We start from the raw sequence: 23,515 nt of genomic DNA, 5'->3' as shown, positions 1-23,515 counted from the left end.
TCACCCATAGCTTTTTTCTGAAAATTTGAGGCATTAGACTAGCTATTAAAATATAACATAATATTATAATGGGCTAAATTCATTTATAACACATTGAAAAAGAAATTGAATTCTTCGAAGTAGAAATCGTTCAAAAGTAGCGCCTTTTCCCCTACTCTACAATTTGGTCTGATAGTGCCAAAGTTAAGCTTCATTATTATTTTAGCCTTTATAAGCCTATAAGGTTTTGTAGCCAGTTTGTCTAGTAGGAATTATGAAAGTCTTTGACTTGGGTAAATATATTTGGGTTCGCTATTATCTAATAAACAAAAATCTTAAAGCGCTTAAAGCCTATGAACTATTTTTTTTCACTGGATTTTATTACACAAATCGGAAAGATACTATACCACCTTCTTGCTCCAGATATTGGTTATCAATACTAATGGCGATGTTTCTAGGTCACCTTTAATTTTGTAGGTTTGCCTTTAATGGCCTATATATATTGTAGATAAGTGCATGAAGTTATGTACTTAAAAATCTTTAATTCTGATGAAAATTTATTTCAATATATGTAGAGGATAGAGGCCTAGACGGTCAGTTTTACAAAAAAGTTGTAAAGCTACATTGTGCATCAAAAATTTGAAAAAGTCCAAGAGCCGCATTAAGTTCTCAAAATAATAATGAGTTTCTGCTTCTTTCATTTTATAAGTTAAAATATTGCGGATATAAAATGTTTGTTGCATAAATCACAACCACGAAGGCATAATATTCAACAAAAGGACATAGTCTCGGGCGTAAATCCAGAACTACTGATTTAACTGTGTGCGTAATCAATTTTTTCTCCACTGAACTCTTCAGGCTATTGAAGTCTAAGTCATGAATTAAGGCATACACCGGCATCAGACCTGTGGTTTAGCCCAGTTCCCGTAAGTCTGAAATTTCAAAATAGCAACAAATTTTATTGATTTTTCAGAATTAACCGGATCATTTGTCCATAATGTTCAATCCTAAGTCATATTTTCCCAACAAATCTTGACTATGATAAGGAATTAGAGAAGTTGCCATATAGCTAAGCCAAGTCTGAAGCCTGTAATAGGATAGGGCATTTTGCAAAATTTCTACTGCTTATTGAAAACGGTTACATCACGTAGTACTATATTTTAGAACCATGCTTTTTTAGGACTGTTCGAAAATACTTCGTGCAATTTTTTATTATTTTTGAATATGTTTTAGAGGTTACCTTTGCGAACATTTCGTCCATTTACGAACATACCGTTGAATCATTCTCAATAACAGATTTTCAAAGTCAATGGTCAAAAAGGATCTATATGGAGAGTATTTGTCAACCAAAGAGGGTCGTGTTTGAGCTTGTTGGAAAGGTCTTCGAATTCCTGACAATCCTGAACTTATTCCAATTGGTTATGAATCAATAATGAACCAGTTCATATTCCATAACTAATTGTGATCCGAAATTTAATTATATTATTTCTAAGCTATGTTGGGACTTTGAGTAATTTATGAATTGATGAAAATTGGATATAAACCGGTAAACTTATGAAGAAATTTCCCACCGGGAAAAACTCTGTGAAATCCTTGAACATTACTCATTTCCACATGAATTGAACCAGTAAAGAACTTTAATAATAAATGATGCGAAAGTACTTTTGAGGTATAGCATTTAAGGCCGGCTTTAGACCTAAGGCTTAGCCATATGGCTCAACTGCTCTAATTTCTTACAAATCACGATTTTTTGACAAGATTTATCTTAGGATTGGATTATTAAACATGAAAGAGCTATTAGAATTAGATTCCCAAAAAGCGATAAAATTGCTCGCTATTTAAGATTTTAAGATCTTCGGGAACTGGACTAAACCTCTAGTCTGAAGACCGCCTAAGTCATGAGCATTTTGCAAAGCCTGGGACACTTTGCCACCCCTTGTATTTTACTATTCAATCTCTTTTTCTCTGAAATAACTTTTAATGTCGCAATACAGAAGTTTTTCTTCTGGACAATTTCCAGTGAAGAATATTATCTTGAGTCACTATCTGAAGTAGTGCAAATTTTCTTGAAGTTGAGTTGAAAGGGAGGAGAATGTGGATTGAGGGGAGTTGCTCGGGAAGATTTCTTTCACACCCAAGGGAATTCGCATTAGACAATTTCTCACATAAATTTGCCTTCAAGTACAATGTTACCACTGACTTTGCATTAAGAGGAGCATGGATAAAAATTTTTTATTTTAGCAATAAAGTTGAATAAAATGATAAAATAATCTTATTAAGTAGATACTAAAGAGGATGGCAAATGGCGGTTCTTAAGTTTCCTCTCTTCTTTAGAGCTTTTATATACGTATTTTGCCATTCGAAGATGGGGAGGTGGTGTGGAAAAAGTTAATTATATTTGTCGCATAGCTTAAAGGTAACATTTTAGTTGTTGTTTCAAATCCACCTTCCAATGTGAGTCATTCCCTTGAGAGAGACACTTTCCGCTTCATACTCTCTTTATTACAATCGCAACATAATAACAACAACAAGTAAATAGTTTAATGGGAACGTTAACTCTGCCTACATTAAATTTATTATGGGTAGGAAAAGAAGTGAATTAAAGCGCAATATTTTCTGGCGAAAATTATCACAGAATTGTTGTTGGTTATTAAAAAGGGGGGTTACTTTTAGCTATTACAAACATTACAACTTTACCTGTATTTTAAAGTTATTGTTTTTTGTGGCGAGAATATTTATTAACAATGCCACAGACTATTAATGGGCACACTAATGTTTCGAATGATTCTTTCAAAATTTTCTGTAGCTTTCAATTAGCACTTGAGAATTTTTTTATTTAGAAAATTTGGTTTGGTAATTGCTGAAATCTTTATGAAGCTGTAGTATTGGCTTTATTTCTAGAAAAATGGTAATATTCAGAACGATCGTTTTAAATTAAAATGACTGAGTGATATCAGGAAGAATAGTAAATATAAAATACTACTACCATGCCCAATTGAATGTTAATTTTTAAAACAAATTTCCACTTTAAATATTGATCCTTTTCTTAACTCTTTAAGGACAAATGGGTTTATATCAATCACTGGTGCGGTCTATATTCCCATTTTGAAAATAAGGTCCTCATGTTAAACATTTAGCCTGAATTGTTTTAAAATCGAAAAGGCCAGACGCCGAAACGATAATTAATTTTTATTGGAGTGAGATCAATTAATTTACGATATTGCTAATATCCAAAAGACCATTTTTGATACCGGGATGAACTTATCTTCCATCCCGTTTATTGTTTGTATAGAAAAAATATTGGTGCATATGAGAAGAGTAATACAACCAAGCAAGAAACACCATCCGAGGGGCAAAATAATCCCTTAAGGACGGCAACATATGTCGTCCATATAATCGAAATTAACAGTGTGTATGAGGTCAGAGTGGAAATTTATTTATTACACACTGGCGACTTTTGCGGCAAATTCGGGGGTGGATGTTGTGTTGAGTTCTTTGGTGAGGGGTGCAGCATAATGGGAAATTGATACAGTCGCCTCGTTTCACCCACTGGGTTCGGCTCACCCGGTTCTAACAAAAGACCAACACTCCACCAGTTCATGAGGGATTACACTGTCATTCGAGGGCGTGCGTCCATTGTTGTGCCGGCTTTTGTTCACCTCATCATTTTTTTTTCATCCCCCTGCGCCAGGTATAATCTCCCAATTCACCAGGGGCCGAAAATCTTCTTGGCAATCACCCTAATGGTCCAACAACTGACTAATAGTGTGGGAAATTCTACTGAGAATGACCAGAAAGTGTCTTGAAAAATTTAAGCTTAAAGTACCAGAAACTTCATCACATTCCGATTGAATTTAATCACGATGAGTCCATTATCTTCTTACATTGAGGATCATTAAGTTTAATATGAAATCCTCTTTAGAATGTCCATCCGGTTGACAATCGTCTTTTCATAGCACGTGGACAATTTCCTTTTTCACTCTAGTCTAAACCCACAAATTGATTTTCCCCTTTTTTCCATGGTTAATTCCTTATAATGCCAGCTTCTGTGGTCCGACGTAAAATTTTAAAATTTTAAATTAATCTAAAAACTTAGATTGGGCCTAAACTTAATAGGGACTAATTGGTCGTGTTTACCGGTTTAATATCAATTTTAAACACAACATTTATAAATTAAATTAAAAATATTTTTAAAACTAAAAAAATAAGAAATAACAAAGATTATTATCAGTTCTTAGGTACCAGTTCAAAATCAGTTTAGATTGTTAGGAATTTGAGTACTTTTCAACACACCCGAATTTTGCCTTGATTAAAATTGTGCTCTTTTAACCTTTGATCTTAAGGGATCATTATTAGGAGCTGAACAAGGATATTTTTATATAAGTATAATCAAAACGTCAGACAGTATCTAAAGCATATCTAGACTAGAAGTGGAAAAACCCGTATGCGTAGTATTTGAGATTTTTCAAAAATTAAAGGGTTCTTATGATTTTTGGGTTGCGAATAATAATGGGAACGGGGGTCTCCGAGATGCTAAGAAGCTATCTATAACCGTTTAATCTCTAGTTGTGCTAACGACCGGGTCTACTTACGGATAAACATAATTACGTCAAAAAATTTCAATCTTCGGATTTCAATGATTAGTCTAAAATGCGATCCTCCTATAAATTGCAAGCATTCCGTGAATGCCTATAAAGAATCTCACCAATAATAAGCATATTTGGGCTTACCTTTAGTCCGATTTTTGGGGTGGTGAAATACAAATGAGACTCACCATTTGTCCGGGGGCAATCACTCTAAAGTCACACGGAGTGCAAGTGAATGAGGCGAATTAACTGGTATTTTGCATTAGTTGGGTTGACACATTTGAGATAAATTCGAGTATATTGCACATTTGTGTTGGCAATTAAGTGGAAATGAAGATAAAAGCTAACAAGTTAAAATCTTGAAAATTGTTGACTATTGTAGGAGACCAATTATAGGAATTATGGAGCAAAACGAAAGTAATAAAACAGGCAGACGACTTTCTTACGCAACAATATGTCTTAACTTTAATGACTTCCTCGCGGAACCGTGGGACAATGGTCCACCAGACGATTAGCCCCTTGATTGTCCAGAAATATGGTGGAATTCTAAAGAATTTGCTACAAGTGAAAATTTTTCACAGCAACATATATATACAGAGAAATTTGCCGAGTCTATAGTTTGGGGGTGGAAAATATGGGAAAAGTCTCTTTTGAGAAAATGGATGCACGGCACAATTGCCAAGTGAAAATTTATTGTGCTGTACAAATGGCACATAGATATGGCTAATATTTTATTTGGACTTTTTCCAACTGCTCCCGCAGACATTTTTGCCATCCACGTGAGGATATGAATCATCTAGCGCGTCCCACGGTTGTACTTCCAATTTTATGTGCACTGTGCTATATTTATGTTAGAAAATTCGCCCGGAGAGTTTGGTTGGTGTTGGTGGGCAAAAGCAACTTCAGGAGAGTATGCCATATTGTGCGCCCCTCTTGAGCTCATATATTTCACCTCGAAATAGGTAATATCCTTCTCAGTGAACATGAGACTACAACCACCTGGCCGGATCAATGGTAACAACACGGGCTCCGAGAAATTATAGCCAAATGTAATGAATTGAAGATTTTATTGCACCTTCAGCCCTCTTTTCTGACATCCCCCTCACATTAAATGGAGATTTTTCGAATTTTCTCCGTCCAATCTTACCTACCAATTAAAGAATATGAACTTCGAGCTATACATTTTACCATTCTGCCATTGACTCTTGCTTCTGTGCTCTATCCTTAGTACGTGGGAAAGGGTGCTTACCCAGATATTCTCAAACTCCACCAGAAAAAATTTTCCGTAGAATACCCATTAACATATAAGTTTTAAGTAGTATGATATGGTTTGTGATACAGGTGTAACCTTTTAACCTTTTAAGGACGATAGAGACACCTTGACACTTGACGTGATTTTTTCTGAGCTCCAATTTTTGAACCCATCATCCTTAAAGAGTAGAGGACGTTTGGACCATCACCGATGACCCACAATCATCTTTTTCTTACGGCCATCTAAAGTTATGTTTTGCTCTAAAAAGTCGAAAAAATTATTTTTATGGCCCCCAATTCTTGGCCCTCTCATCCTTATAGAGGTAAAACTAAAGGCTTAGGGGAAGTGTGTCAAATTTCGGCCAGCTTCTAATTTCGGCCACTTTGAGTCTAATTTCGGCCATGGAAATAAATTAATTAGATTTATGTATGTAATTTTCGAATAGTCAATGAATTCATTTTTGCTTTTAAATATTTATTAATTTTAGGATGTATTAACGCAAAGACCGTTAAATTTTAGGTATAATTTGAATTTAAATAGCGTTGTAAAAACTCAGTGTGGAAATAAGAGTCTTACAAAAAATGTGACAGATCGATTGTGTTTCTAGCAGTCTTACGATTTGTGGTGAAGTGCAGAAGGTTTTCCTTAGGTGTTTTTCATGAAAATTAATTAGTTTTCATTAAAGATTGTTTCTGTTTATGTTAATAGTGTATCAGTCTTTAAATTTCTGGTGAAATTTCCCAGCTGGATCCTGTATTTCGCGTAAAAAAGTATATACTTTGTGAGCGTCTTTCCGGTGAGGTAGTGTTGCCTATTCCGGCAACATCTTTTGCTTTCCTATTTATTTTATGTTTTTTTTATTTCTGAGTTCTACAATGTCCAGAGAAAAAAACCATCGCTTCTATGAAAAAGATGATGTGGAAAAGGCCTTGGAAGAGTTCAGGAAAGGCAAATTGCTACAGGAATCTGCGCGTAAATTTGAGATGCTACTCTTCAGGTCTTCAGGACAAATCACACGGAAGATCTCTGGGCTTGTAGGTCATATAAACGTATTAAACTAAATATTAAACTCGTTGCGTTTGACGTTTTGAAATTTTCTATCCGTTGCGTCACAAAAGGTGGTCAGAAAAAAGGTGGCCGGTATTTCACTCAAAGTGGCCGGAATACTACCCAATGCAATGTCCATATTATTATTAATTTTTCAATATTTTTGGAAGTGATTTAAAGAAAACAAAGATGATAAACTAGTTTCAAGGTTCCACACAACTCTCCCGAAAAGGAAGTAACAAAAAATATCAATATGAGTTAAAAATATTGCATTTCAAACTTAGGCCTTCGGTGCTTATATGCAACTATGCCGAAATTTGGCACACTAACCTTATATAGCAATAGATTCTTACAAAACTAATAAAATTACTTTTCATTTATGATTTTGAGACTTCCGCGAACTGATCTAAATCTCTAATTTGAAAACCGCTTTAGCCCCATATATGTAGCTTATCTTTTCTAAGGGGGATTTTAGGGATTATTTTATTACCGTTTATTTCAAAAATTAATATATGATATTTTTTAGAGGTTTCTTAGAAGGAAAGTTCACTTATAACTCTCGTAATTCAAACTTATTAAGTCTTGTATTTTTTAGAGTCAATCATCAAATCTTTAGTTTAGAGTTAGAGGGTTGTTTTCACGATCAAATTGATTAGGAGTAGATCAATTTTAAAATTTGTTGGGAATTTAAAATTTCGAAATTTTAAACAAAATTTTTTTTTGTATTTGATGTAATGAATCAGAAAGAAATTTTAAAATGTAAAAGTTGATTTTTTGTTAAATATGAAGGAAAGTTGAGCTTTCTAATAATTTGTTATATGACATTTAATTATTTTTCCAAAATTTTTATGATCTGAAAGTCCGTATTGATTACACAAAACTGAAGAGAAAAGAATTAAACACAGTTTGAGAATCTTTTTTATTTATTGAAGCACGTGGAAAGAAATTCAACCGTAAATTGGGGGTTTTCTGCGCTATTTTTTTACCTTCAGGGTTTTTTTCTGGTGAATATCCCCTGATTAGGAGTCGGAAGAGGTATGAAACACTCGATGGACATAACAATTTTACCCAGAAGTGAAAAACATCGCGGGATTTAATTTCATTCACCCCTTTTTCATCGTTTTTATTTCTTGCTTCCCTTACTCCCACCTATCGATGGGCTTTCTGTCTCATTTCGCGACTTGAGAAATTATATGTATTTATTCCTTTTAACACATCACCCTCCTAAGGATGGGTGGGTGTTGATTGTGGCGTTGATTTATTTTCATCCAGCTGTCAAGGTGTTTTCGATGCTGATGAGGAAATTTAGGATTTCAAAGTTGAAACTTCCGACAGTGAGATATTTTACAAGACAGTAACATTTAAAAAAAAGGTATTTTTTTTTAGGGGAACACAGTTGGGATTTAGGTCATTATTCTATCGATTTATTAGACAGTTTAATGTGGAGTTTATTTTCTCATTTTGCATATAAAATTTTCCTTTCAGACATTTACCTTTCTAGTGCGAGAAAGGGTGAGCTAAGAGAACCCCCTACAAATTTGCTAAATGGAAAATCAAAATGATTCACTCCACATACTTCAGAACGTTCATTAGACCACCACCATCATCAAGCCTTCGTCGGGAAAATTGCAGTAAATTATGGGTAAAACTCGGCCAATGCGCTTTTCATTCATTTTACCCCTCATGATGATTTTCTTCTAAAAAAAAGAGTTTTCCTCCGCTCCTCTCTCATCTCATCTCTCAGCTCAAACCTTGCGCACTCGATAAATTTTCCATCTCAGTCAGACTCCTGCACAGGCTGTGATCCCTAATATCGCCTAACCGCCCTTTTGGCCAACAAAAAAAAGGGAAGAAGAGGAGAAGACGAGAAAATGGGTGTTTTTCTTTTTCCTCAGCTCAGTGGATGTTTTATTTTATTTTTGGGTGAATCCATTGCACGCGATGGCGGCATTACATAGTAAAAGTGCGCCTGCGTCTCATCTATCTCACCCCTAATGCCACCCCATAGTGTACAGAAAACTTCCAAAAATGTCTTATGTGATACATCTCTTATATACAACTTATCAGAGTTGCAAATGACAAAGGTTAGGGCTTTTATAGATAAGATTAAGTGATATGGAATTGTTACATTGATTCTATATAATTGCAGAAGAATAATGTCCTGCGGAGATAAACCTTTTAGTAAAGTATACGATGCTTTTAGACAAGGCCGTAGTCTAATGTCCTGGACACACTTACGACTAAAGTCCAGAGACGACTAAGCTAGTTCATAGCCAAGTCAGTTCCTGACACATTACAAACGAGGATTAGCGGTCACTGGTATCAACAAAACATAGCTTTCATGGGTTTTTATGCAGATATTTCTACTGAAATGCACTAGTAATCCTTTGAAAATTAAACCACTTGTAAATTTACTTTACGATTCACGTATAACAACAAGAATTATTCACTAGAATCGCCTAAATTGGCTTAAGTCGCGAGTTAGCTTCCATCTCACAAATAATTGTAATTAACAATAATTATTGCACGTGTACTGAGACATGAATTTACATAGTATCATTTTCAGAGGAGTATTAGTGCATTTCAGTAGAAATATCTGCATAAAAACCCATGAAAGTTATGTTTTGTTGATACCAGTGAACGCTAATCCTCATTTGTAATGTGTCAGGAACTGACTTGGCTATAAACTAGCTTAGTCGTCTCTGGACTTTAGTCGTAAGTGTGTCTAGGACATAAGTTAAAGTGTACTAAACTTTCATCAACACTAAAAACGGAAGTTTCGAGATATTCGACGTTGAATTTTTGAAAATACATTTTTTGATTTTAGTGATTTTGATCTAGTGACGGTCTAATGAATGTTCGAAATTTTAAGTTTTAGAATTTCTGGAAACCTTTCCAAATCACTCAAGATCATCACATTCTGATACATAGAACAGGATTTAGGGTCATCTTAAAAAATATTTTTTGGACCATGTACCTCGAATCACGGAGGATGAAGGTGGTCACGACGTTTTTTTACCTTAAGCTCTCAGGCCTTATTTACGATATACTAAAATTTGTGATCAGTCTGTGCCATAGGAACTGAGTTGTTGAGAAAATAAAATTTACTGGTGTTTAAAAATGGCTCAGTTTTCACGAAAACTTAAGAAAAAGAAGAATCAGGGCCAGATTTTATCGAAGACAATACATTTCCTTTCTTGACTCTGTGTAAATCTCTTCAGATCTCAGTTTAAGAAATTAGGTTTAAGTTTATTCGAGCAAGATTCTTGGACTTAGAATGGTAGCATTATAGCAATTATTGTAATTAATTCTTAAGACTTTTACATTTCCGAAGTACACTGCTAATTGTAGGAAATTCAGAACGTTCAGAAGGCAGTAAAGATAAATCTCTAGTCTGAAACCCATGTAATATATGTAGGTCCAAAAAACTAGGAGAGTTAGCTGCATTGCTAATTACGTTATTTTTTTTAAGATTGCAGGGTCCTATCGGTCTTATCAGAATATGAATTTTCAGGAAAAAATTGAAAATATAAATTAGATTTAAAAATTTCTAGAAGATGAAAAATTATAAATATTTTTGCATCAGAGTTTTGCAGAAAGTTTGTAGAATTTTAATGTCATCTTAAGGGTACAATGAGTTAATTTAAAACAGATCCTATTTGGAATTTTTAGAGTTCCTTTATTCACTATTTTAAGTAGGGTAAAGTGGTACAAGTTGAACAATCAATGGTACAATTTGGACAGGGTTTTTTTATTGATAAATTTAGTACTTCATTTTTATTTGTATATTTTTAATGCTTTAGTTTTATAATTTGGTTCCTTGTGCTTGAAAATAAATTTTGTACTGTATTTATCAAGAAAAAAGCCATATCCAACTTGTACCGGCGAATTGTCTAACTTGTAACACTATGTCCAACTTGTATCACTTTACCCTAGCTAAAAGAAAAAAAAAGACAATGAAGAATTACTTTTGATTTAAGGGGCTTTAATTTTTTTGTCGTTTTTCCACTTTGTCCATCTAAAACAGTGAGAAATCTTCAGATTCCAATTTAGGTCTAATTCTAATTGTAGGGGATGTGGGGCTACTTTGAGCTGTGGGATTTCTTATTTGATTTTTTCGCATATTTCTAGAGAAAATTGGGTTTCAACATTTTGTAATTTGGATAGACAAAACAATAATTGTGGATTTAAATAAAATAATTGTAAGGAACAGCTTCACTTAGGAATAAGCGAAAGAATCATATATTACTATATCCCCACAGTTCAAAGTAGCCTCAACTCTCCCTACCGTATTCATAACTTATCATATCTAGTGCCTAATCAACTTTACTTTATAAACCTGGAATTGGCATTATTATTTGCAATTTCCCCTGAAAGTTTCCAGAGTTTTCGTTTTTTTAATCATATCAATTATCCTTTGATTAATCTAATTATCCTCATCATCCCCAAAAGTCAAATAAAATGTTACTGTCTGAAAATTTTCTGTTCAATGAATATTTAAAGGTGTGGTTTGACGAACAAAAATTCATTTTACCTTCATCATCGAAGTAAAATCTCAGAGTGAATTCCCTAGGAAATTTTGGCCCCCAGTGGGTGGGCATGAATTGACGAAGGAAAATTTACTACGATGGATTTATGTGGCACATGGGGTGGAAAGTTTTTCGGGAAATTGTTGATAAATGTTCTTTGTCGAGGGAAATTTCTCTTAAAGACAGCGAAAGTTTCTCACGAAGTTTGGAGAGGAAGGTCCTGAAGGAATATAATTTTCCAACTCACTGTCACCCATCATTTTCACGAGGCCCCCACAGAAATATTCGCACGGAAGTTTGGCCTCAAAATAAAAATTTCACTTTAGAAGAAAATTCCTTTTCAATATTTGAGGTAATTCTTTGCAGACAAAGAATTCCTAAATTCTTTTCTTTTTTTTTCTTTTTTTTTGTATTTTTCTCACTGTTGTGTATTTCTTTTGGCGTGTGGCAGAAGATAAAGGGGTGCAATATGACGCTTCAGTGGTAATTCAAAAATATTCCCGTGAACATTCGCGTGCACGTAACATGAGATAAGCATTTTTCAGCATTTTGCAGTATTTTTTCTTCTGATGCCTTTTTTTCGGCAGTTGAAGAAACTTTCTGGGAAAACTTTTTGTGCCAGCCACCTCCAAGAGCCATTAGATGCAGGAAAAAATTCACAAACTCCCCCTGCCCCCTCCCAACATTTAAGAAGATCCACATTAAGCGGCTTGTGGTTGGTGTTCACTGGTAATTGAAACAAATTCTCTGGTTGTTTCATCCCCCCAACACGCCAAAATTACGAGAGACCACAGACTTTTTTTTTGACGCGATTAAAGATTAGATAAAAACAGCTGCAGACTGACGGGAATTTTGACCTAAAGTCGGTTGGAAAAAAAATCCATGAGGGGGAGAGATAGTATTTCCGTGGGGGTGAACTTTAATGGGATTCCCTCGAAACATTCTTTTCTGTTTTTCAAAGCACGGTAAAAGAAATAAAATCAGATTTTATGACAATCATCAGAGACATTGTTTTAATTATCTCCCGGAAAAATATTAACAACAACCTAAAAATATTTCTTATATAATGTCGCATGAATGTTATCACATAAAACACGCGGGAGCCCATCACAGAAGAAGAATGGATGGGAAGGAAATTTAGGTGGAGCCTTAAGTAAATTTTATTTTATTCTAACTACATCGTAAACATTTTTACATTGGCGAAATTAAAAAGGAAAATGTCGGTGTGACTAAAATATGTTATTATATATTGCTTGAGTAAGATACACGTGTTACCAGGTGTGCGTAAAATTTAATTCTTATTTAGGGGAAAACGGGGCAGTTTACATATTAAACTTTTTTCATGTTAATTCATGATGATGAGCTTTCCAATAGCTCTAAATTTTTGCCATCACTGAGAAAAAAGAGGGTGCGATTAACTTTTTTTCCTCATAACTTTAACACTTTTTTGGTGTAAAAATATATCAACATTTTTTAATGTTAATTTTTTTTAACATTATAAAATTTAATAAAAAAACACTGTAGGGGAGACTGGGGCAAAAAGTCACAAATCGAAAATTTCAAAATTCACTATCTTCCAAGATAAATAAGATAACGGCTTAAAATTTTTACCACAAATAGCTTTCATAAACCTTCTTCGATGTTGTATATTTCTTCGAATTCGTACAAGGAGTTTAAAAATTAAAAAAAGATCAAAATTTTTAGCCCTATTTTTAAAATATTTTCCATGAAGAATATATCAATTATTACCTACTTATTATTCAAAATTTATGCACTGATGATTATTTCCTAAATGACTAGGATTCTTTGAATGCGAAGCCGCTATCTATTTTAGAATTTTACAAAGATTCTTCTCTCAAGAAGTCTTTTTATTAAAAACGACCACTTGGCGTAAAAAGTAACAAAAGGTATGGAGCAAAAAGTAAGAAAAATCGAAACAATTTATGATGTCTCACGGCAAAAAAAAAAACGTTAATGCCATGTGTCGTCGCTTATTATTTGCATTGGTCAAACGATTTGCAGTCTTTTGTGTGTTTTTTTTCTAAAATAGCTCGAAAATCGTTTTTATCGTTTAGTTAGAAAAAATGGTGTTTTACAAAAATGTAGAGGAATGAATTTCCTACGAAAATATGTGATCTAGGTGTTTTTTTTTAATTTACGAAATCTCGTAACAAAGTGAATCAAAATATGATAATATCCCATGCTTGATACTATTTGCCCCAGCATTTTTGAGAATGGTCACAAAATACCTTTTAGAAAACGGCTCGATAAACGTATTTCCTTACAAAATAGAGGAAAATGACTTTCACAAAGTTGTAGAGCGGTAAATTTCCTAGAAAACTGTGCTAATTAGAAATTTCTGGGGCGTTGGAGTACTCTGTAAAAAAATAAAATATCCGTTTTGTGCTTTTTGCCCCAGTCTCCCCTATCTAAGTAATCTACAATAAAGTAAATTTTCAAAAAATAATTTTTTCTTTTTGTTTAAATATTATGTTATTTTTGGCTTTTGAAAAATTTTTCTTGGGAACAGTTTTATAATGGACAAGGACATGTTTTATATACATTTAAGACAGAGCTTGAGATAATTATTAAAAAATAGGTTGTTGTTTAAAGTGTTTTTGTACACTTTAATATTTAATATTTTAATATTTAAATACTTAAGCTCTAACCTTTGGTGGTAATTTCTATCCTTATCTTACGACTTAGAATCTTTAACAGAAATACTATCGGATTGACAATAATCGATTTTAATGTGTATTATTAGTCTATAGAGGTCCAATGATTAGAGATTAGATCTACAGACTTCGAGTCATATCCCAAACTTTTTTTTATTTTTCTGATAAAATCAATATTTGGGATAATTTCGAAAACGAATCCAAATATTTCTTTTTTAATATACAGATACGTTTTAGAAAGTGTTTTAGAGCTTGTAAAAGTCTATATTTCGAGGACTCATCCAAAGGCTATTCCTATTAATTCGTTTTCCATGCTTTTCAGACTCAAAGCTAAGAACCCGATAATTAAGTTAAAGTTAACTACCTTTCAGTCGAGACACTATCAGGGAATAAGATCTCTGCTGAGAGCAGACCGAATGCATATTTTGCAACTATATAATTTTCATTGGGATTGCATTAATTGAAATATTTAAAAATTCCCTAACAGAAAGATTTCTACCAGCTATGAATTTTTGCAAAGTTTAGGGAAGTTTTCGAACTATTTTATGAACCGGGTCCAGACCAGTGTACACACGATACACATAACAACAGTAGGGGACGAAAATAATTGTTTCGATTTTTTTCTATTGGATAGTTTAAATATGAAATAAAAAGAATAAGTTGAGTTATTTGAAATTACCCCAGCCTCCCCTAACAATATGATATTTTTAGCATCATAAATTAGTTGTTTAACTTAGAATAATAATTTCCACTACCAGAAATCAACCAAATACAAATTATTTCGACAAATTTATAAATCGTGCTTACTTAAAGTTTTCTCTTCAAAGGTCAACGAGACTTTAGTGTTGAGTGAATATTTTATATCAGAACTACCTACCGACCAAGAGGCAACATTTTCATTCATATTATAAGCAGAATATTTACATCCTCACAAACAACGGCACGTAAAGTGTGCGGTCAGAGAGAAATTACCAGTAAAAGTGATATATGTCCACAAATTCAGGATATTTCCTCGCGAGGACCTTTTGAGCTCAGTCAGGGCAGGAATATGGACACTCGGCTGCCCCATGCTTGGATTTTATCGCTAAAAAGCCTCACTGTTGTGAAGTTGGTTGGAAAACTACGAAACTCACCCCCTGCCACAGACATTGAGCACATTTTCATACGATTTGCGGTGTCAGAGACGAAAGAAAAAAGCCACAGAGGCGACAGAAATGTGTGGGGGTGCGAGAGTTGTTGGTGAAAAAAAAATGTACAAATGTGAAATGTAGAATTGTAATGAAAATGGAAGGCCAGAATAAAATAATAAAAATTATATATGTGGGCATTATGTTAATAAATTCTAGCCCAAAATTTATTATATATGATAAAAATCATAATCCACCGCATTTTTATGTTAATTAGTTAAGCAGAGTTTTGACATTTGCCCATAGGAATATTCATTGAGACTTTCTTGTACAACGTGCTCGAGGGTTTTCATAATTAAAATATTTGTGCCTAATGCTTCATTTAGCAAAGTTACCTATTTGCCCTCCTTGTTACGCAAATGAGAGATTGGCGGATGGGGTGGACAGGCCAAAAGAAAAATTGTTTGAATTAAGTGAAATTATATCAGTGCTCACTCACCTTGAAAGTAACTTTTCGTCCTTAAATAACTAACGGATAGCCTAAGAATACTCAGTCGATCTAATTTACTAAGGATATTTTGTTCGAATGGCAGCAGCGAGGCGAGGAGGTCCAATTCTGCGTTGAGACGCTCCCGATGGCGTTTCGAGGGGTTGCTCTTCGTTACACCATCTTTAGGGGGTGGTTTTAGACTGGAAAGACATAAGAATAAAGTTTTCTTTTAGTGAATGAAGTTTAAAAGTAAAAATAAAATATTATTGCTATTTTTTCGAAAAAGTTCTTAAAATATTTAATTTTATTTGTTATAAACGTCTATGAAGTCAGAAAAGCTAGAGATAGAGATAGATAGAAATACAGAAATGAATTTTCTCATTCGATTTTTCTTTATTTTCTTTTAATAATTTTATTTTTTTAAATTTTTGTCTTTGAAGTTCATAAATGATTTTTTTTAATTTGAATTTATTGAGATGAAACAGACTAAGAACAAATTTTAGTATATCATGTACAAAAGCAAGGAAAAATAACAATACAAGTAATGAAAAATTTGCCTGTATCACACTATTCATCAAAAAAGTGAATCGTGATTTAAGCTTTTTTTTATTTTTTTAATATTTCACTCCAGTAGAAAATTAAAAGGAACAAAACTTTATTATTTAGTTTGGTAGATTTGGGTTGAACATAAAAATTGCCTAAAGTGTAAATAAAACTGTTTTTTTTTTTAAAATCATAAATGGTTAGTTAATTAGATTTTTGTTTAGTAAAAATATTCGAATTTATTATTAAAATATTTTATTTTTTCATTAGATATTTCAATTTGACCAACAAATAAATTTAAAATTAATCGTCAAATTTAATTTTAAATCATCAAAGTAAATAATGAAATTTTCTTCACTGAAAGAAAATTAAGAAGTTTTACTTTGGCTGAATAGTGAGAATTTACTGATAAAAAAGGAATAATTAGATAAGTTTTGATTTTATACTGAACAATACGCCGTTTAAAGAGAGGAAAAAGAATTAAGACGAAAGTCTCAGAAACTAAAAACTTTTTCGAAAGTTTTGAAAAATGCATAGGACAACCATTAGAGTAACTGTACCACATTTCAGTATAGTTGCATTAAAGCGGCAAAGTCTTAAATTTGAAATGTAATAATCTTAATACAAATTGATTTTTTTTCTTACTTCTTTTTATGAAGTGTTGTTTGGAACCTTGTAGATAGTTTATCGTTTTTATTTTCTTTAAAATCATTCTTAATACATTTTAAAATGAATAAACATATAGGCATAGCTTTGAGTAATATATTGACCACCTTGTTTCTCATAGTTTCTTGCCCTTCTATAATTCTTCTAAAGTCTGATTCACTTTATCTCGTTCGTCTAAGCGACATTTTTGCATATTTTTTGCACTGTAAAATCTGTAGAGTATGCAAAAACTAAAAATTTATGGAAATTTGAGGAATAAAAGAGGTGTCCGAAATTGCAAGCTGGCCGAAATTTGGTGCAGTTACTCTAAAATTTATAACGTGAACTCTAAAGGACAACTGTCGGTAAATTTATGTAAAGAAATCAATAATAAAATTTTAATATATTAACGTGGCAGTAACGTAAAACGTAAGTAGGGGGAAGTGGGGCATCTTTGAAATTGGAATTTTTCACCTATGTTTAAATGGAACTGAGCCATATCATAATGTAATTTACCTTCTCAATTTATTTGTGCAACTAAATTATATCACGATAAGGCTCAACTTTATTAAAAATAGGTGAAAAATCCCAATTTTAAAGATGCCCCACTTTCAAATGTGCCCCACTTCCCCCTAACGTAGAGAAGACAATGTGGTTACGTTAAGTTTTCAATTTGGTCAGAAAATATTTATTGGGGTTGTAATTCACTTTAGCATATGAAACGTTGTTACATAGAAGTACTGTTCAACAAAATCTGTTTTAGAATTTACACATTTACAAAAAGCTTTAACAACAAATAACAGTTAATGTGCGTAATTAATTTTAGGAGCTCAACACATTTATTTCAATATTTAACCAATTCATTTGAAAAACAAATAATCCTGCTAAACATATTCCTCATTTTATGATTAATCTTATTTGATAATTGCTTGCAATTCACTGTGAAATATTGAAGAGTATCCCATAATGTATATTGCAGTGGAACACTGAGTAAATTATGAGGTAATGTAAAATATTAATGGCTTATAAGGTATAAAGATACAAAAGCTAATTACATTGCAATTTATCTATTAAAAATTCAAATGATAATTGATATGTTGTTGCTCTAATTGTTATATTGTTGCTATTATTTTGTTACCTCAATTGTATTACAAAAATGCCTCCATTGTAAAATAGACGTGGGGGCAGAAAAGTGAAACGGAAATAATTTGAAGTCACTCATTGATCATTAATCAAGAACATTTTTTTTTCTATCTTTCAGAATTGCGTATTTGAAGGGATAGCTTTTAGAGGGGGTGATCTACGAAGTGATCATGCAATTCATTGTAGGCGGGAGGACTCGTCTCGACTACTTTCAAATTAATTTGGAAAATCGATTGAGCACGCATCAATTTTCAGTGTAATTTCTCTCAATATAGAGAACATCATTTTTGTCTGTCAAGAGATGGAACATGGGATGGATTGTTAGTTTGATTGCCAAGGAAAATTGCTAAATTATGTCCCTAGGGGATGTTTTAAATGTTTATACTGCATAAATTTGTAGTTTAGATAGGGATTGAATTTAATACACCATGATTTTACTGGTTGCTGAAGAATATTCATTGGACAATAGACAGTAAATAAAGGTAAGAAATTTGCCTCTTAAATCTTGTCTCACCAGCTAAAACACCTTTTTCTCTATCCCCAGAGACAGAAGGTGCAATTGTACAGAATGGAAAACTATCCTGAATTCATTGGCACTATCAGATTCAAACAAAGTGCCAAAGAGTTTATTTGCCTTAAAGAGCCACGCAAAGTGTCCATATAAGTGTTTCGCGAGCTAATAAAATGTTGCCAGTAGCAACACTGAAATATCTTCCTTCACATCCGGAAAGGTCTCTCTCTTTTGCACCATCGCACACAAATTGAAACAATAAAATTTAATTAACATATCAGTGATCTATCAGAATTGCCTCCAAGTCAAATCTAACGCTTCCTTGTGCAAAATCTACACAGTGAAACAGTTCAGCTTCCAAATGCTTAATTAGCAACTCCCCTCTCGGCTTCTCAAGAAGGTGGAGAGGATACTTGAGGTCTTAGACAAAATTATAAATCGCCTCTTATATCACCATCAATCATGTTAACTAACCTATAGGCAATAATCAGCACCTTTGAGTTCCCATTCTTTGTTTTAGGGCCTCCATTCCACTTCTCGCATAACAAATGACACGGTATTCATTCACAAATGGCTCAAGAAGAACGATTGCAACGAGTCACTCATTAATTCTCATATGAACTACATCCAATTCCCATGCCTGGTGAAATCTCAGATGTTCTCCTGTATGTCTCAACCTCAAGTCAAACCAGAGGGAATAAGAATGGCTTGATACACCTACATTTTGCCTCTGAACTCCCGATGAATTCCTGTGATATGTTCAACATTTTCTTACTCTACCAATGTTTATTAGGGTTATAACTTCGTTCTCTTTGGTATAGAGGTCATTTAGGATTCACTATTAAAGAGTATGGGTAATTTTGATGTAATTATGAAATGATAAACTTGGATAACAAAATAAAAAAAAATTGATTGTTTCTAAAAATGAAAAATATTTCACAGCTGTTTTCGATTGATATCCCAAAAACTAATTATATGAAAGGGTATCTTTTACTTGAATGAAATGAAAATAAAGGTATGTTCCATACAACTTGGGTCCCACAAAGACTCTAACTAAAACTAAATCGTTATGTGGCACCGTGTCTAGCCTAAATCTCACTCTTAAAGGACAGTTTCATTTTTCAGAAAGACTTGCAATTCAGAAACTTATGATAAAAGGATTAAATGTTCTGATTATTTCTCTTACGTTATATTTTTTTCACTATTCATAAGATTGATGGAAAACGGATATTTTATTACTTAACCCTTTAAGGTGGAGAGGATCAAAAATTGAAGGTGACTTTTCAGAGCAAAACATAACCTTTAGAAGGCCGTAGGAACTTTTTTTTTGGGGCACCTGTGTTCCAATCGTTTTTAAAGGATTAGGGAGGGGTGGTGCTACTTTAAGCAGTGGGGCTACATTGATATACGATTTTTATTCGCATTCTTCTGAATGAAATTGATCCCTCCCATAATTTGATTCCACAAATGTTTTGTCTATTATTATTTTGTTAGTTTCTTTTAGAAATATACGGAAAAATCGTATAACAATATAGCCCCATAGCGCAAAGTAGCCTGACCTCCCCCTAACTACCAAAAATCAAAAATTTTATTTAAACTTTATTTTTTATTCTTTTATTAGAGATATGAATTTCCGATCTTCGATCATCCACCCTAAAAAACATTATCTAGAGGCGTTTTCCATCTCTTCTCCCACACTTTTTAATCCCCTGCAAAACCAGATTCTTGGTTTTCTTTTAATCGATAATAGCTCTAGCAGTTTCTTTTCGAAAAAATTTTCGACAACTTATTTTCGAAGGTCAAAGTTTAATCACTTAGGAGAGCCTATTTCTTAATTGATTTGCATAAATTTGGATTTTTTGGAAAGGTATTGAAATTTCCAACTTAACTGTATCAGAGACTCAATCGGTGAATCGACAGAGTATTCGTAAGTAATTTTATTATATCATTCTTTTATTTATTGACTGTAAATACTTATTTATTTTTAGATCTACAAGCTAAATGGTAAGAGATATTGACTTTAAGTTTTCGGTGACACCTCCATAAGTTTACATTTTCTATGGGAATCTTTTCTCTTTTATGCCTTCATCCTCATCAAAGCTATCTAAAACCATGTTTTTTGAGTTTTTCTCCAAAAAATAATTCACAGAGAGCTCTATCGTTTGGTCGAGCATTTCGTAAAGTAGGGATGCTTTGCTATTTCTTTTTCGGTAAAATAAAGCAAATTATGAGCACATCTGCACATGTGTAAGCAATGTACTTGAAAATTTTCCATTTCGAAGAAAAATGTGCTTAGTGGTTCCAAAGGGCGTTAAAATAGGGGACAATTAATTTAAAAAAAAATCGATATCGAATATCTCTAAAGCTTCTGCTAAAAGCCGGAGCTTGAAAAATCCAAGGATCAGTTTCGAATTTTAAAGAAAAGATATTTTGGTTTAATTTTCCCTTAACCCTTTAAAGACGATTGGGACACCGGTGACTCAAAAATAAAAATTTTCCTACGATTTTCATTATGTTTTGCTAACTCGGAAAATTTTTTTCTGATACCGAATTTTTGACCTTCTTGTCCTTAAAGGGTTAAATGAAGCTGGTTTAAGAGAAAATTGAGAGGTCAGAAACCATCTTGACACAGGTGAGGTATTTAAAATGTTTTAAGGCACTTTGTGTTAGTTATATACTGACCATTATAGAATATTTTACTGCGTAAAAATGTTTTCTATTTTTTTTGAAAGTATTTCTTGAGAGTCACGGTTTTTCTTTTTCTTTTTTTAATGTGTTTAAGCATCATAATTTGTATATCATGTACATCATATTGACGTCACAAAATGTATATCATATTGAAAGAGTGTTTACGACGGGTCACCTCGTTAAAATTGGGTTTCAAGGAAAAAATTAAATGATATAACTAATGTTTATTAAATGTAAATTGGAATGTTTCTTTAGAATCCTATTCTAAGAACTCTTACTATAAATAATTTAGTTATTAGCAAACCATCATTAGGTGTTAAGCTCTATGATTAGTAGCCTAATTAACTCGCATGTCTCTTAAGCTGTACAGTTGGAGATGATATGTGAAGTTCTGGTCTTTCGTAGATAAATCGTTCAAGAATTAGTGCTATTTAAGATGTATTTTGCAACATCTTGAAACCTTAAGACTTTAATAAATTCCCAATAAGACAAATACCAACAAAAAAAAGAACTTTCCATTAAACGATTATCACAATTGACATTCCTCAGACACTCTTGGTTGGATTTCTTGTATCTCTCCCACCTCTTCTTCACACTATTCTCTGTCCTTTTGAATCATTCCTGATTGAAGATGAAGTGAGATTTTCTTGCACACCCTTTGAGCATTTGGTGGCTCATTAAATTTCACCTCGATCTTTAGTTCGTTTAGTGTGTGAATCTCAATGAAATCCCATAACTGAAATATTTTAATTAGGCACATTTTGGTTTTAAAATCTGCCCAGTAAAAAGAATGAAGACAAAAAAAATTAAATAAACAACAAAACACCAGAGACAAAATTGAATGTTTCTGCTCTTGTGCGATTTATTATTTGTTTTGATCTCTTTTCAACCACTCTTGTCTCACACAGTGAATTGCATACTGAAATGAATCTTTTTCTCACCTGACTGTTAATTGCTACTGTTTGAGTCGAAATCGGAAGAAACTGATAAATCTCGGGTGCCAAGAAGTAACCACGGCTCAAATGGAGCTAAGAATCCCAAGTGAAGGAGCAAAAAGGCATCCCGAAGGGGATCGTACAAGAATGAGAAATGTGTAAAAGTGGGGACAAAGTGCGATGAGAAGAATGTCTCACCAGCAACCAATTTGATAATCACAACACAAACTCTTCAATTGCCAGTGTCTCTCCAAATGGAATTGGGACAATTCACCTTATCGACGTGTCTCTCTGCACCTTCTTCTGGCCAAGGTGTCACTGAGGTGCTGAAGAAGGCAGAACATCAAGGTTCGCTGCTTCAGGGGAGAATCTTCAGGTGATCGAGAGGAATAGGGGCGGGTAATTCTTCAAATTTTATGCGAAAATTATATAATTTTCAAGTATGAAATTCATGGGCACAATCACAAAAATTTCAGGTGGAAATTCGAAAACCTAAAATTTCTTGAAGCTTTTCGAAAATCCACTAAACCGGAAGTACAAAGTTGCAGTATAGAATTTTTAATATTTTTGATAAGTACTACCCTATGTAGGGGGAAGTGGGGCACCTTTGAAAATGGGATTTTTCTCCTAGGTTTAAATGGAACTGGGCCATATCATAATGTAATTTAGCTTCTCAATATGTTTGTGCACCTATATTATATCACGATAAGGCTGAACTTAATTTAAAAATAGGTGAAAATTCCCAATTTCAAAGGTTCCCCACTTCCCCCTATACTTAAAATCGAGTTGAAATTTCTTTAATCAAATCCCCAGTAATAAACAACAATCCTATTTTTTTAATTGTAAATTATTTTAATTGTAAAACAAATTATTACGACTATTGTAGCAATTAAAAAATAATAAAAAGAAAAATATATTAATGCGAGCAAGAAGGAAGTACTTTCGGGAGGTTTCTTTGATGCTTGTGAGGTATGTTAAGTCTGAGAGTCATCAGAAGTACAAAGATCTTGTTGAGGAGGGATGGGAAAGGTTTCAACGGGAAATCCAGGAAGCTGGCAACAAGTTGAATGAAATAATCGCCGAAGATAATTAAGAATCCATAATTAAGAGACAAAATGATGAAATTGAAGGTCAAGAATTCTGGAGTTTCAGTGCAAGAAAAAACTGACTGCAAGGAAACTAATGGCCTCTACACACTACAGGAATTTATGTCCATATTGAAGCAAATTCCCTACGCTCGATCAGGAAAAACTCTTCAATATTGACATAAATTTCTCTAGTGTGTAGAGGCCATAAAGTGCTCTAAACCGAAGAATATGGATTATGATGATGATATCGGGAGTGAAAGGCAAGATTTTGCGGAAT

General features: G+C 33.2%; 1 protein-coding gene across 2 annotated transcripts in view; it reads right to left on the bottom strand.

The window, feature by feature from the left end:
• LOC129799782 (aryl hydrocarbon receptor protein 1) overlaps positions 1–23,515 on the bottom strand; it is a 123,711-nt gene that overhangs the window by 28,267 nt on the left and 71,929 nt on the right. For both annotated transcript variants that reach the window (XM_055843997.1, XM_055843998.1), the window contains one exon: positions 15,695–15,885. In XM_055843997.1, the coding sequence (XP_055699972.1) occupies positions 15,695–15,885 (191 nt within the window). The remainder of the gene's footprint in view (positions 1–15,694; positions 15,886–23,515) is intronic.

This window comes from Phlebotomus papatasi, chromosome 1 (genome assembly GCF_024763615.1).
Source record: "Phlebotomus papatasi isolate M1 chromosome 1, Ppap_2.1, whole genome shotgun sequence".
In the NCBI taxonomy this organism is placed as follows: Eukaryota; Metazoa; Arthropoda; class Insecta; order Diptera; family Psychodidae; genus Phlebotomus; species Phlebotomus papatasi.
Note: the sequence above shows the minus strand (reverse complement) of the source record. Positions and strands in the feature narration are given on the sequence as shown.